General features: G+C 37.5%; 1 protein-coding gene across 1 annotated transcript in view; it reads right to left on the bottom strand.

Annotated features, from left to right (window-relative positions):
* Nucleotides 1-17021, bottom strand: part of ELP4 (elongator acetyltransferase complex subunit 4) — a gene marked incomplete at its 5' end in the record, with an annotated part of 139802 nt that extends 122781 nt beyond the window's left edge. The window contains 2 exons of the mRNA XM_010004251.1: nucleotides 11396-11431; nucleotides 16961-17021. Of these exons, the coding sequence (XP_010002553.1) occupies nucleotides 11396-11431; nucleotides 16961-17021 (97 nt within the window). The remainder of the gene's footprint in view (nucleotides 1-11395; nucleotides 11432-16960) is intronic.
* Nucleotides 17022-17041: the final 20 nt, after the last annotated feature.

Below are 17041 nucleotides of genomic sequence, written 5' to 3'. Positions count from 1 at the left end.
ATTTAGGAGAACTGTATTAATATTTATATTCTTAATGATTCAAATATTTATACACTTTCTTAAAATGTCTATTAATAGATGCTTTTCAAAATTCAATCAGAGCTGACATGCTAGAACTATATAAAGGAATGATTTCTTAGAGATATTCTTACATCCATGTTTCTTTCAAAACAGTGAGAACTACAAAAATAGGCAAAAAAAAATATACTGATATACTGAAAAAAGAGACAACTTGCAATGCTCTTTTTGAAAACAAAACAGAGCAAAATCTCGAACACATTCAACAGACATTTAAGTTTATAGTTTAAGTGAGACAATACTTGTTATCAGAAATTGAAATAAAAATATCAACTCCCACTGACTTCAGAAAGACTAATATTTCCTTCAGGTTCTTTTCTGCAAAATAAGTATAAGAAATTACCAGAATTAGAAAGTCTAAATGACCTTCATAGAATTAAAACTTACTATAACTCAAAAGATTTTTGAGGGAAGATTGAAAACTGAAATCAGAGCCACCTCTGATTTTCCTTATTTTTTGGAAGTATACACAACAGGAATGATAATGCTAGCAAAAAAAACTCCTAACAATATAACTACTCAATTAATTGTCCAGTAAAATTTTAGATCATGCCTTTTTGAAAAAACATATCTCTGACATTTATTTAAAAAGATACAGGAAAAGTAAATGCAACAATGTAAGGTTTCACTTTCTTTATCTGTTAATCTGGCTGCTGGAAAATACACAGGGATGTTATTGCAGAAAAATACTAAGGGACAGATTTTATTTATACAAAACCAACAAGACTCTTAATCCATTCTTTGTTTGACTTCGAAACAATTTCCTCCCTACTAGGAAAAAACTAAAAGAAAACCCACAAAACCAGAAACAAAGGCTGAAAATAAAAGATGGCATTCATATCCAACTTTTAGAAAATACCAAAGAATGAAAGCAAAAAACAATATAACTTTGATAAGTACCAGAATATGTTCTGGGCCTTAACAAGTCAAAATGAACCAATGAAGTGGAGTGGGAGGAAAGGCAGAAAGGAGATGGAGATCCAAAAAGGAGAGAGAACACTAATACCAATGGGGAATCTTCAGAAACATATCGCAGAACAAGTGTTGCACTGATACACTCCTACTATCATGAAATCATAGAACAGTTTGGGTTGCAAAGGACCTGAAAGATCATCTAGATCCAACTCCCCTACACGGGCTGAGAAATCTCCCACTAGACCAGGTTGCTCAGAGCCCTATCTAACCTGGCCTTGAACACTTCCAGGGATGGAGCTTCCAAAACTCCCCTTTCCAACTTCTTCCAGTGTCTCACCACTCTCATAGTGAAGAATTTCCTCCTAATGTCTAATCTCAATCTCCCCTCTTCAAGTTTATAGCCATTCCTTCTTGTCCTCTCTCTACAAGCCCTCCCCAGCTTGCCTGCAGGCCCCCTTCAGGTACTGGAATGTGCTTTAAGTTCTCTGCACACTGGGGGTTGTTTTCCTCCTGTTGAAGCAGTTTAAGATCTAAGCATGGTATAAAGACTGTATTTACAAAATAAGGCTGCAATATTTCTTCAAAACTTTAGACACTGCCAGGTCTACTTTTTGCTTCTGCAATTGTAGTGCTTCAGTTTGATCTGAATTGAGTCTTGTCTCCATCCTAGTCTCATACAAGGATCTACATCCTCAGTCACAGCTCAGCTTATGGAGCCAAATTACTAGGAAAGCAGTTCTTCAGTAGCACTACTAATGGCTTTTCAAGCATGCAAGAGTAAACTATTTAATTAAGAGCTCCAGACTTTAAAGGCAATTGCAGTTTATAATTCTGAAATGCTTTTGGAAATTGGTCCTGCTTAACTTTTTGTAAGGTAACCAGCACTGTCAACAATAAGCTTTTGCCAATACTGTACTTTTCATTATACTGTTTGGTTGATATTTTTCACTAGACTTATTTTTTTAAAAGATGTGTTATTTAAAGTACGTTACAACTGGAGTCCAAGAACACATTTAGATCCTGCTCCCTAAACATTGGCTCTCTCTTACTAGCCATGCTTTAGTTGCTTACTGCAATATAATTTGCAATATATTATTCACAGTGTATTGACTTCCATCTATGAAGCTCTAAATTTAAGAATCAAAGTCCTCTAGAAAGTGACAGTATGATATCTACATATTCCTTAGACAGTAAACAACATGCTCTATTTTGTGCCAAGCATAACACAGAAACTCCATAAAACACAGATAAATATAAGAAATCATACTGCATGTTGATGATTACTTAACTAAACTAAGAGGAAATAAGGCTGTAGTAGTTAAGAAGGATTTTACTCAATTTTTATTTGAAATGCTGAAAGGGTAAAACAAGCTACAGAAGTGAAGCAACAAAGAACAGGGAAATAAATGCTTTTACTGACCTATCCAAGAGTATAATTCCTTTTGTTGAGTGATAAGACTTATTTGTAATGTAAAAGAACTGAAGAACTGCCATACCTTTCCAAAATATATTTTGCAAAGCAATAAGGAATTTTCAATTTACCAAATTAAAAGTGTTTACATTCAGAGTAAGGAAAAATCATTTTAGCACTAGCCTTCCCTTTAGTCTTCTTACATTGATTTTCATAACAGTAAACGTCTAGTAAAAGTAGGAAACAAACTATTCGAGAGTGATCTAAATATAAAACACCTTATAGTCTGCTACAGTATTCTAAGATTAAATGTGTTTCAGAAAGCCTCTACAAACAGTGTATCTTGAATTGTTGAAGTCAATGCATCTGTAAGAATCCCTCAGTTCTTCAATTTGTCACATAGAGGATGGCTTTTTATTGATTCATTTCTAGGTCACTAAACTTTTGTGGTATTCAAAAGATCTAAAGTGCACACATATGGGGCTTTTCTGATAGCATGTATTGTACCCCAGCTTCAATAGTTATGTTACCATTCAAAACCATAGGGTACAGCTTTCTTCTTGTAAATAAACAAACAAATCATTTAGCACAGGTACTTCAGTAGCCCGCTGATTACTTTCATAGATAAACTAAATTAAATACTTTGAAGTAAATTTGTTTTCTGATAACGCTTGGCTAGGATAAATTCTCAGCTGTTCCTTTTATTTTTCCAAATTACACCCACATCCAAAATAACTATCTCCATTCTGTATTTGTGGGAACTAACACTTAAGTGTGTTTTAGCCAGTCAAGATACTTACGACAAGTCTGGCCCAAAACTTTTTTTTCTTAGCCTCCACACTCCAGAGCTGTCCCTCCACTGCAAACTGTGAACTTTACTTCTAGCTAATAAGGCACATAAAAAAGTAAGACTCTTGCAGCTGCAGACTCTCTCCTGGGTCCAGTCACTGCAAGTCACACGAAAATCCACAGCCTTCTCTAATTCTTTTTGAACAAAGAGTGTTCTACAGCTAAGTAGCAGGTGAGCAACTAGTGGAGCGTAAAACTATACAAGGAAAAGAGATTGTTTACCTAGAAGTTATGCATATTGTCTCCAGAACAAAACCTCTTCTGATTCTACAGATAAGGACATAAATAAAATAGTATATTGTTATCATTATCCACTGGGCGCATTCCACAACAGCACACTTTCATGGCTAAACAGTCATGAAGAAAAAGCAGTATTGTCAGTATCAGTGCAATGAATTCCAACACATAACCACGCTGAAAACTAAGGATAAATTTATGGCTCTTTTCACCCCTCCACTGTATAGGCTGCTGAACACATCAGAGACATACCCAACACCTTTGTACAAGGGCTGTCTGTAGCTACTACTCTGAGAAATCAGTGGGTCATGGAATTAGATACACAGCTTTAAAGGCACTAGAGTCTAGCTAGGGCACAGAAACCAAAGAAAGCAGACATGAATGAGGCACCATAAAGATATAATTTATATAAAAATTAATGACAAAAATAAAATCTGATTACAGAAATTGATACATAATCATGTAGGGGAGATTTAGGTTAGAGACGAGGAGAAATTCTTTAATGTGAGGGTGGTGAGACACTGGAACAGGTTCCCAGGGAAGTTGTGGAAGCCCCATCCCTGGAAGTATTCCAGGCCAGGTTGGAGCAACCTGGTCTAGTGGAAGGTGTCCCTGCCCATGCAGGTTGGTACTGGATGATCTTTAAGGTCCCTTCCAACCCAAACTGTTCTATGATTCTATGTGGCCTTGAGAAAAAATCTCTAGCCACAACCGCTCTCTCTGCACAGAAGTATTCATGTTATTCACGTTCCAAGGGAGGGATAGAGAATAAGTACTATAACTTGAGGAGGAACAAAAAGTAAGGAACAAGATCCACCATAAGGTAATAAATATGTACAGCTCATATTTATAATTTAAGCTGACTTTTAAACATCAGTGTATTAAACAGCATGAAGGTCTTTGAAAAACTCCAGATACGATTTGTAGTATAATTACTTAAAATTATGAGATCTATAAAAGGAAAAAATAAAACTGCAACAATGTAATGTACAGAGAGCTTTTTTTTTAACTCTGTACAAAGTCTAGACAGGTTGCCCTAAAGCTGCCAAAAGCCTGTCATAGCCTATCAGTATTGATCATTGTTTCATCAGGCAGTTCTACTGTGTGGTACTGTGACCTAAGGTGTGTCTTTCTGTAGCTATGAAACATCTCTCTGAATTGCTGCAGGTTATAAGATGTGATCACCTTAATAATCTGAAATTCCATTTAAAAGATACTTTACTAATGTCCACATTTACTAAGCTTGAGGGGATATACTGTGTCACTTGCATTTAATTAGCACATGCCAAAATGGAGTTGTCAAACATACAGGTTACAATATTTGGCATTTGGCCATATTTCAGGAAGGTGAATTCTGATAACTTGTATTTTGTAGAATTATATTTAGCAAATCACTGTTTTGTACCTCTCCAGAGATTAACTTTTTCAACTTTAAAAAGATGATAAATTCAATTATATTGACAAGTGAAGAGAGCTCTTACCAGTCAAGTTAAATTGCATGTCTAGCAAAAATAATAGTAGCTAATTAAAGTAGCTGAAACTGCTTCAAGGCTTAGAATGTACAAGTATAGACCTGCTTTTAACTAGAGAACTTTAACTTTTAATAATTGACCTCAGCTACCAACAGAAACCCTCCTACTTATAATCTTTAAAACATTTAGCCATCAATGACCTTGTCAAATGTAGAGCATCTTAAAGGTATGTAAGAATAGGTTCCTAGAGGATACTCAGGACGGACCTATTTGAGTCTGCTGTAACTCAGTAATGCAGGATGTGTTACATAAATAAGGCTCATATTTAAAAAACAAATTAACGTCCTCCTAGAAACTCTCCCTGAGGCTGGCAAAACAGACATATAACAGGTTGGAGTACACCTGAAAGGGGAGGAAGGAAAGGAGTGTGCTTAATCAACAGGTACACCATTTGTTTGTTTTGAAAGCGGAGATTCTTCTATGTGGTTGATCATCTGGAGCAGTTTAAGAAGAAACAACAAACAAGTGGTCTCACATTCATCTTGAACAAACTGTTTTGATAGTGTTCAAATTTAATTTCATACAGAGTCAGAACACTTCTTTTAACACTTTCTATAAACCCAATATAGTAAGATCTTTTGAAATTAAAGTACTAGTTAAAATCCAAACCGTTCTTGCTATATGAACAAAGCCCAGGAAACTTCAAGTTCCTCTAGTAGCTAGAATCTTGCATGAGACTACCATGTGCCTGAGTTCTCCAGTTCTCATATAAATGAAACACTGTCAAAAGAATATATTATCAAATTAAGTTCAACTGAAATTCATACTAAAGAGCATCATGATTTAAAAAAAATCAGTGCACTTGTATTTCAAACCATATTTTACAGTCTAATAAAGTAACCTGTGCCATTTCTACATCTTCAGAACACAACAGTTAAAATAAATATTTTAATACCCTGAATCTACTATTATTTGGTTAAATTAACCAAGATAATGTATCAAATAATGAAGATGAGCATTTAATTTGCAAAGGGAGCTAAGCTAAAAGTAATGCAATTTACTCTTGCCTTAGAGAATGTTGAAGGAAGGGGGAAGAATTTAACCTTTTTATAACACTTGGAGTACAACGCAGAAAGACCTTCCTAGGAGGTTTATCACTGACAGCTTCAATCCTGTATAATATTAAGCTTGCCTAGACTAATCTCATGACAGAATTTTTTTGTATACTGACAGGATATTCTAACAATGCAGATACAATTCTGCCTGCACCAACTTTAAAAATGACTAAAAATTTTTAGACTAATGTGTCATGAATAAATATAGTTCTTACTTTAAGACTTCTTGTATATAATTATGTATTTCAAAATAATACATGCTAAGTCTTATTTGGGGAAAAAATAGTTTTCACATCTAAAAGTAAGTTTTTCCTTTGTGTTTCTGTAAAACTAAGTTTAATATCACAAATAAACAGCCAACATAGGGGATAAGTAAATTAACACCCACCACTGAGTATTGCCAGCTATGCACTTAGAGGAGGGGGAAAAAAAAAATCAGATAAAAATCCCATTATTTTCAAATAATTGAGTCTTGTAATGAATTTCATTAGAACACAGCAGAACAATTGCCTTTGTACTCATTTCATCTGGTACCATTAAGGTCAGGTCAAACGGACAGCTAACCCTATGCTCAACAGTAGCCAAAAGAAGATAGGAAAAGGCAAAAACTGAGCAAGCAAAACTGATACTTACTCCAAGCACTTGCTCAGCCTCCCACCATTTGTAGCTCAAGGACTTCCTTTGCTGGTCCTTGCCATCCACTAACCTGTAATGGTATCCACTAACCTAGTAATGCAAATGGCTTTCTCTTTCTTCAAGCTACCCATTTTCCCACTGAGACCATGATTTTTTTTTACATCCACAACACCCTGGTGAAGCATTCCACCACTTAATTGCATACCATCTGAAGAACAGATTTCTTTTGTTAATGACAATTTTCCAGCTAGTAGGTTTATTTGATGCCATCCAGCTCATCTACTGGAAGGGGAAATGAATATTGCAATAGGAAGAAAAAACAAAAGTCCTCTAGTTTCATAATCTCTAATCTGTGTAAAATAGGATAGATTCTGACATTTTTTCTCCTTCTTTTGTCCATAGCAAGACTGCAGCTCTTCTTAAACTGAGAAAAATAAGATCTTTATTGAAAGCAGTAAGAGACAAAACCATCATTTTTCCTGAATTCACATAAATTGGGGGGATTCTTCATGAGAAAACAAGCTTAACTGGCACTTTCTGCCCTTGAAAAAGGCTATCTTCTCTCTCCTGGTCCTCCCTGTGTCCTTCTTTTCCTTTTGCTGGCTCTGGCACTCATTTCACATGTTAGTGAGGTGATTTAGGTCACTAAACAGACAGAAAAGTCTCCACTCTTTAACTGGCTGAGTTTTCTGTTAACTTGGGAGAGTCCAGAGCTGGAAAGCACTAGTGACAGCTCAAGGAGCAAGATCGCACAGCCAAGAATAGAGGGAAGCATGTAGACGACTTCTTTAAGCAATAGTGAACTCCTGTATCCACCCAGTTTTCTCAAAAAATCTAAACTTAAATGGTAGCCATTACACAAATGGTGGCCTATATGGAACTGGGTAACGTCAGTTATTTTTTCTGGCAGGCAACTACTCAAACGGTGATCTCAAAGGTCTTTTCCAGCCTTGGTGATTCTGTGAAATTACTTAATCTGCACCACAACATACAACATGGATAAAATGTAGAAATAAAAATTAGGCTTAAAGCAACAAGTCGTAAGAGCAACTACCTTGCTCACTGGTAAACACAAAATGCTGTTCAGTCTCTGGTGCAGGTTTGCATGAGCCCTATACCAACAAAAGCTGACACGATGTAATCTCAATATGTCTCCCCAGATTTCACTGTTAGGTTCTTTACTGTTAAGAATAATTCAAAATATTACAACAATTCAAAATATTTAACTAAAATTCTACACATAAACACAGAATTTTGTTTCCCAAGTGATGGCTGCCATTACACAGTGGAAAAAAAACACAGATAAAATGTTGGGGTCACACTGCTTGCATCCCTTTCAGAAAATGACTGATTAAATCTTTCTTAAGTCTAAAGAGCCACACTCTGAACAGCTCCTAGCCTACTGGTACCTATCACTAGAGACATGATGTTTTTGTCTTTGCATAGATCTCACGCCAAGGAATTCTAAACAATATTACTAGAAATACTTCCAAGTGATCAGAACACTAAACTTCCTGGAAGTAAGAAGTCTACTTCAGAACATGAAGAAAGACATACTGGGAAGGATGCTATGGCAGTTTCTGAAGTTGTGAAGCTAGTTTGCATTATGAACACTGAGACAGTATATTGGAAATGAACATAGAGTATGGTTCCTAGCTTTGGTTATGAGAATCTCATTTGAAATAGTGTCAGAAGCATTACTAAACTGAAGATAAATGGCATGTCCTGCTTATCTTCTATCCACATGTTCATTATGTCATACAGAAAGATTATTTAACATACTGGCTGCTACTTACATCCTTTATTGGGTTTGCATGGTAAGGTCTTGGTAGTGGAAGGGGGAGTGCTATAGGGGTGGCTTCTGTGAGGAGATGCCAGAAGCTTTCCCCATATCCCACAGAGCCAGTTCCAGCTGGCTCCAAGATGGACCAGCCACTGACCAAGGATAAGCCAATCTGAGGCAGTGATAGCACCCCTGTGGGAACATATTTAAGAAAGGGAAAAAAAACTGCAGAGCAGCAGCAGCTAGGAGAGAGGAGTGAGAATATCTGAGAGAAACAACTCTGCAGGCTCCAAGGTCAGTGAAGGAGGGGGAGGAGGTGACCCAGGTGCTGAAGCAGAGATTCCCCTGTAGCCCCTGTTGAAGGCCAGTGTGCAGGCTCTCCCCCTGCAGTCCATGGAGGTAAATGGTGGAGCAAATATCCACCTGCAGCTCGTGGGGGACTGCACACCAGTGAAGGTGGATGCACCTGAAGGCGGCTGTGACCCCAGGGAGAGCCCATGATGGAGAACACTCCTGGCAGGCCCCACACAGGAGCAGAGAGAGGAGGAAAAAGCAACAGAGACAATGTGTGATGAACTGAACACAAGCCCCCATTCCCCATCCCTCTGCACTGCACACGAGTAGGATGTAGAGAAATCAGGAGTGAAACTGAGCCCAGGGAGAAGTGAGGGGTGGGGGAAAGGTGCAGGATTTGGTTTTATTTCTCATTATTCCATTCTGATTTGATTGGCAATAAATTAATTTAATTTCTCTGAATTGTGTCTGTTTTGCCTGCGATGGTACTTACTGAGAGGTATCTCCATGTCTCTACCTTGAGCCATGAGCCTTTCATTATATTTTTCTCTCCTCTGTCCAGCTGAGGAAAGGAGGTGACAGAACAGCTTGGTAGCTATCTGGTGTCCAGCGAAGGTCAACCCACTACAATGCTGTTCTTTTGAACTATAGTTCAAGGCCTGCAATTCAGAAGCTCCTCCAAGAGCATTCAAAAACAGAAACTGTATTTGTATTTTCTAGTCTTCCAGTTCTTTTTCTCCTCTACTGTCCAAGACCAGCTCTCATAAACACTAATGGTCCTAACACTTCATCAGAAAGCTCTTAAAATACTCTGCAGGCCCAACATATTTGAAACCACTCAAATCACCTAGGCATGTACTAGTCTGCTTTTTCCCTAAGCAAAACTGAAATCTAGTCACTGTTCTCAATTATGATGGTAATGAGATTTCAGTGCTCCTTATGGGTGAAGATCAATAAAAAATTCTTAATTTTCTCCTTTCTCAATATTAACTATGACTAGTTTTTCCCCTTCATCAAGAAGTCAATCAGCCCTTCTCCTGGGCTTCCCATCACTATTGAGCTACTTAAGAAAAATCTGTATTACTCTTGGTAATTCTTGTTAGCAGTATCTTACTCTGTACCTGAGTTTTTCAGTTTTTGTCTCTACTGTCCCATTTTACAATCGCATAATCCACTCTTTTAACTTAAAATAATAAATTTATATTTAAGGCTTTAGAGCAGGATTTTTGGGACTTAGTATGAAGGCACTCAGATCCTGCTTGTCATATCTCAAACAGCTTTGCAATGCAATATGTTTTTGTCACTCCCACAAATAATGAAACTGAGGTACTTTACCTCTTATTCAGTGGGAGAAACAAATCACACAACTTTATAGACTTCAATAGTACAGAGAAATTGCAGTATGTACAAAGCTAAGGGCTGTTGTTTCTTCATTCCTAGTTCTTCCTTCCAGCAACTTGGTATCAAGAAGCAGTATTTAGATTTTTACACTATTTAAGATGTGAACACAGACTACAGATAAATATGTTTTCCACATAACTACAGGTATTTCTCTAGTAACCTTTAATTTTTTTTCCTGTAATATCAGTTCTTCTTGCTAGGAAAGTAACAACCTTGAAAGTTTCTCATAGAACCATTAATCTGATCAATATTAAACACAGGGAAAAAAAAAAAAAATCACATTTCTATCACCACTCAGGCCTTACATTATTTTGAAGCAGTTTTTTATCCTTAGAAGACCAAGGTAATGAACTGATGTGAAAAACCAGGTGGTATCTTCTCCAATTTCTCTTTTACAGTAACTGCCATCTGAAACTGTAAGCACTTACATGACTAACTTGTAAGAAATTAGTCTTCCCTCACAATTGTGGTTTTGGCTGCTATGCTTAAATAGAGGGGCCTGGGAAATGTTTCTTGGCTCCAAGTTCAGTATGTACCCTGGGGTTATGAAGACAAGATGTATGTGTACAATAGTTCTCTTTCCTTTTGCTACACTTTAAATAGAAAGGAAAGCTGGGCATCTCAGCTGCAATGGAGACATGGCAGCAGACAGTGTCAATATAGTCTGTAAAGGGAATTCTTTTGTAACCTATTCAATCATCTCAGCATGGCCCGTGCACATCCTGACGGAAAGTAGGCTCCCATGGACCTTCTCTTAGTTGATTCTGGCAATCAAAAGATTAAATGATTCTGTATTTCACACCTTCCTCAGAAAGCCAAATTAACAAACAAACAAACAAACTCAACTTTGTGATGATAGAGTCTGAATCTTACAGGAAATTGAGTAGTTTAGAAAATCTTAAATAATCTGAAAATTTTCCTAAAAAGTCCTAAAATTTGCTAAATGCCCTGCTTTCAAAGACAATTCCATGGTATTCTCCTTCGTAGCTAAAAATCTATCTAAATATAATGATCCATCTCCAATGATTCTTGACACAGACAATATTCACTCTGAAAGCTATGCAAAGCGAAGGGGCTCAGGAGGTTTATTTTCTTGAAGTCTGAGTTTAAAAAACAATGAAAAGACAGATTATTTGATAAATACATTAAAATGAGCAAAACACATCAGAATATGGCTTTAAGTATCTATAATTTCTATACTAACCAATTAGAAGAAGGGTTCCAACAGCTACGCCTCCACCTGGAAACAAAAGAAGATTAAGAATAAAGTAAGACTACATTTTAATACTATGTTAGAGAACAATTAAGTTTTCTTAGTTTAAAAGTCAAAGAAAGGTGATAACAGGGAATTTAAAAATATAAAAGTGAACAACATTTTAATTACCTTTGCAATACTTCCTACAATTCTCTATTATGAAATAATTATACATTACATGTAATGATATATTACACATTACAATTACTTTCACAATATACTGTACTATCATCATTGTGGTAAAAAGATCCTGCAGAGCTCTAAGCAACCATGCTCAAGTATTACAATAATGTTGTACAGTCTGAGCCAGCAAATTTTTCCTTGGATGACTCCAGTGATCAAACACACTCCAAATTAAATCTGTATTAACCACTACCAAGTGATATTCCTTTGTAACAAGAACCACGTATGTAAAGTGACCTACTATGAGACTAGTAAATTCCCACCCAAGTCAATGAGACAAAATCCTGGCTTCACTGTTTTTTATCTTATTACTGAAAACAGACATGGCAGTAAGACAGGTAGGATTTCACCCCTGGATGGACAGATCATAAACATCATAACACACATCTGATAAAAAACCCACCACTTTTCAAGTGTTTTAGAGTATGCCTTGGACATAAAAACAACTCTATGAATGCAGTTCAAACTCGTTAAAAAATAAAAATACATTTTGACACATTTATACATGGCCACTATAGTTTTCCTTGCTTTTTGTTTAAAGAACTACAACCAATGCTTAGGCTCCAATCACAGATGACTGAATGGATAATAGAACAGAATTCTTCCAATATGTTTTGAAACACAGATTCTTATCCCATTGATCTCAATTGTGTGGAGAACAAAAAAATATGTCCATGAACTCCCATCCAGACTGTTTTATTTCCTTCTTGATGAGACAGCAACCATAATTACTTAATAGTGCTTTAAATGGTTGCCCCAAGAAGGCACTTTAACAAAGATAGTGAAAGAATTCATAGTTTATTTTGGGTGAAGAGTAAACTGTAATCTGAGTTCCAAGACTGAAATAATGGAATAACATGAAATCAGACTACAAATATTTTGTTGAACAATCACATAAGACTTTGACAGGAAAGCTCAAAATTCCTAGAAGTTCATATGTAACTAGCCTACTGCTACATTTTGCATAAGGGAAACTGCAGTATGTCTTCTGCAGTTATGTACGGCTTTAAAAGAAAGTTAGAAGCAAAACAAATCACATCAGCACAATATCCAGAGCTCTTGATAAATTAAGTCAATTCTGGACTGCACAGGTGGACTCTAGTGAACAGGATAATTCAGTCTATCAGTTAAAAAGCTCATCAAACTTGAAATTTATTCCAATAGGACCTGGATCAACTTCTCAATCTTTAGCTCTGCTGGTGGGACTACCAACGTCTGTAGCACCTGTAATGTTGTTATATACTCAGAGAGAAAAGAAAGAGGAAATTTCTGTTCCATAGTCCAAAAAGTGCTAATATTTTTGCATAATAACACCTGAATTAAAACCACAATAGAATCACTTTGTCACCATGTCATGACGTACAATTTGAGCAGCACATCATAGTGCAAATGTTTAATCAGCTACTAATTTCACAGCTGTAGCTCAACACATCACAGATTTTTAAAAAATCTATGCTCCTGAGTCAAGATACACAAAAAGCCTCAATATTAAAAGCAAGCTTATCAATTAATCAAGTATTTTGTAGATATTGAAAAAAAATTATACGTAGAGTTTGTCAGGAAGTTAGAATCACTCATTCAACCTCCATGTTCTAATCCAACAACTTTTGGTTCATTTTATTTGTTCAGGACATAAATGCAAATGAACCCAAAAGATGTACCACAATGAAAAAGAGAAAAAAGAGCAAAATTAGAAATTATACAGACAGCTGATACAAAATACACTTCAGATATTCACTGCATTAAATTGTTCATGTAGAGTGAGTGCATGGGTTACTAACAAGAGCTGTTTAAAACTAGCACATTCTGTATAGCACATAAAAAAATAGCTCAAAAGGATGACATTTTACCAAATCATAGCCTGACATAGAAGAGATGATCAAAAGTGCTGTAATACATTATTTTATGCTAATAAGGACTTAAAATCTTGGTTATAAAAAGCTCATTTGCAGCCACCACAGAAGTAGTGTCTCTTCCACTTTTAAATGGCTTGCACAGGGAGAATTTCTTTGTCAAATAGTATGTCAGTGCAGTCAAAATTCTCACAGCCATATTTTCAGACCATCAATTGTAAAGTCTCTTCTACAAGTCAGAGTTGTAAGAGATGGGCACATAATCGGCTTTACATTATCAAGTGTAGTGAACAGTTTGAACAAGGACATTTTATCAAATGTAATGTAAAACTAGTGCAGTTACCATGGTTACATATTCATTTTGCAACAATAGTAAATCAAGCAAAAAACAGAAGACAGGGAAAAGTAGCATCAGGAATGCTGACAGAATCAAGAAGATAAGGTAAAATCTTCACGTTTCCTAAGAAAACTGCTGTGAACTTGTAATTATTTATAATTTTGTTAATTTTTCTTTGCTAGCATCTACAGTAGTAGTACAACAAGACTTCTGACTTTCTGCATTGCTACTTACAACAATGACATTTAAGATCTTACAAACGGGACACAACAAACTTTGCAAGTTGAGAGGAGTCCCCATTGTTTTCAAAACCTATCTGTGACCGTTTTTCAAGCAGCTTGAAACAAAACATTCAATACCAAGCATGTGATGGTTAAATTACACAGTAGCTACAGCTCATTACAGAGGACTGCTTCGGCAGAAAGCAGCCACATGTGATCTATAAACCTTGAAAGTAAACTTGATTATAAAGCCTGGAAGTGTAGAGTGCCTTAATGATAATATGGAATTTAAAATCCAGCATTAACTACCACTCTGTTTTGAAAGGAAATGTATTTATTAAGAAGAGCTAGCAACAACTGTGTAACAAATCAGCCAGTAGCTGTAGGGTAAAAGAAATTCCTTCATCTTCCTTCCTCTGCCTTTTCCCCTCTTCCAAAGTTTCCAATTAGACTTGTGTCTCACACTATCATGCCTTCCCTTACTCACACCTATTCATGAGCTGTATCTTCATGTCTAGCAAATAATGCTACATTTGGGTTGCAACTTCTGGAAAAGGTGAACTTAAATCCCAGTGCAAAGTGAGAGATCTAGAAAACTGCCTGGTAATAATTTAAAAATATGCCTATGAAAAATGCCAGACCAAACCAGTTCATAGTAACACATAAACAGCATTCTGCAAGACAGTTTGGAAGCATTTCCACACACATTCAAAAATGAAAGGAAGACAAAGTACAATACTTCTGCAGTCACCAACATAGTCAGAAGCTCAGTCAGTTGCTCAAGGGACGTGACTACTCCCCATTACTCAGCACTCAGATCACACCTGGAATACAATATCTACTTTTGGGCTCCTCAGTGCAAGAAAAAGTAAAGACAAACTTAAGTGAGTCCAGCAAAGGAGAACCAAGATGGAGTAAATGACCCAAGAGCAGTGGCTGAAGGAACTGGGCTTGTTTAATCTGGAGAAGAAAGACCTAAGAGAAGCTACTGAAAAGACAGCTGAGCTCTTTGCTGAGGTGCACAGTGGGAGGGCAAGAAACAACAGGCATAAACTGAAACAAGAAAAGAGGATATAAGGAAAAAGAAAATTCCCCACAAAGAAAATTAAGCACTGAACAGGGTTGTCTAGAGAGGCTGTGAAATCTCCACTGTTGCAGATTTTCAAGAGTAGACGAAGTTCTAAACAATCGGCTCTGAATTAAGCCCTGAGCCTGCTTTAAGGCTGCAGTAGATGAATTCCTGAGGTTCCTCCCTAATCTCCAAAATCATGACTCTGTACAGGTCCAGCTAGGTAGATGGTTATCTCTAACAATGCCTAATACTTGCTATGAATGGAAATTTTATTACAACATGTTTGGCACCAGTCTTTCCTGGCCAACACACTCAGCCTCCAGAAATCAGTGATTTAAGGGCTAGGAGGTTACCAAAGATCTAAAATATAAATAGAGTTTTCCAGTTTTTCATAGATGCCACAACTGAGAAAACACCTTAAAAGTATTTTCAGAAGTTGCTGTTACTAGGGTTTAAGAACTTTCTTGTTGTTCAAGTGTAAAACTTTTTAAGGTCAGGAAATTGCTGAATATTTAAAAGGCAAAGAAAAGGTACTTTAGAAGGGATTCTGGGAGTACTGGAAGAAGTGTTCCCAGTTTTCATAACAAACCACTAATTATGTTAGCAGGTGTCTGGACATTTAGGCGACTGCCACCATGGGAGCTGTCTACATCTTCTGACACATGCTGTGCAAAATCCACTGCTTATAAAAGGGAGTATGAAGAGGAACTGGAATATTCAGTGCAAATCTTGTATTTATGCAACTAAAGGGTTTCACAAACTACACTCAATTAGATACTTCTCTCTTTCTCCAAAAGGATGCCATTCCCTGACGAAACTGAAGGTGTTCCTGACCAGACACACACATACAAACAATACAGAAGTGTGATTCTCCTTAAGATACACAGGCTGCAAATACTTCGTCACAAAATGGACACAACTGGTATGTTTATCATTACTCATATAGAATATCCTGAGAAAGTATATTCTTACAGTCCATGAAGTTCTCCAAGGATGAATTAACAAAGCTAAAGTCAACTTTCATTACCTAAAAGTAGTTCCATCTATGTGCACTGAAGATGTACTACAACGTTACCAGGAGTCAGTAAACAGATCATGCAGCCCTAGTGCATACAGACAATATGTGCTGTTTGTAGCAGTGAAATTAACGAGTTCCCAATCCCAGTAAATGGTGCTAGTTGATGCCACAGATGATAACACAGCAAGCATCAGTCCAAGGAACTCCTTAGCATCTGGACAGTGACAGCAGGCAAAAGCAGATTCACAGACAGTGACAACAGCGCCATGTCAGTGTCACTCATCTAAATGGGCGTTTATACTGATGTAGCAGGGGCGAGCAGCACAGAGATGCACTGGGAACCCAGTCTTATGGTCAGACACACCCTAAATATTGCCATACTTAAGAATAAAAACCATACCACATTACACAACGAATTAATCCAGCGAGCACGTTTTCCGAAACGAAAACTTCGGACCCCTCCCTGTGACAGTCTGAAGTCTAAGTACATTTACAGAGCAGCTTTCCCCTCCAGAAAGGTTGCTTACACCCATTTAAACGAGCAGTAAATGGCAGCCTTCCCCCGGCAAGCAGCTCCCTGCCTGTGCCGCCCCCCCGCTCCTCACACGGGGGAGGGGGCTCACGGCGGGAAGCAGATCCTGCTTTGCCCCTTCCTCTTTTCTTCCCCGTCCTCCCCCCAACCCCGGGAACTGCGGGGAGGAAGGAAAAAAAGCCATTGGGAGCAGCTGCGGGGTCATGGAAGCCAAATGACAAGCAGGGCCTGGCAGAAGAGGGGCCGCCGGGCGCAGGGGGGGACAGCAACCGGGTCCCGGGTCCCGCTCCCCACCAACCTAGCACACAGTCCAAGGAGGGGAGCCCGCTGGAGAGCAGCAGCTGCCCGTGCCGAACGGAAGGCCGGGGGGCCGGCAGCG

Source organism: Chaetura pelagica, unplaced genomic scaffold (assembly GCF_000747805.2).
Source record: "Chaetura pelagica isolate M959 unplaced genomic scaffold, ChaPel_1.0 scaffold119, whole genome shotgun sequence".
NCBI lineage: Eukaryota > Metazoa > Chordata > Aves > Apodiformes > Apodidae > Chaetura > Chaetura pelagica.
Note: the sequence above shows the minus strand (reverse complement) of the source record. Positions and strands in the feature narration are given on the sequence as shown.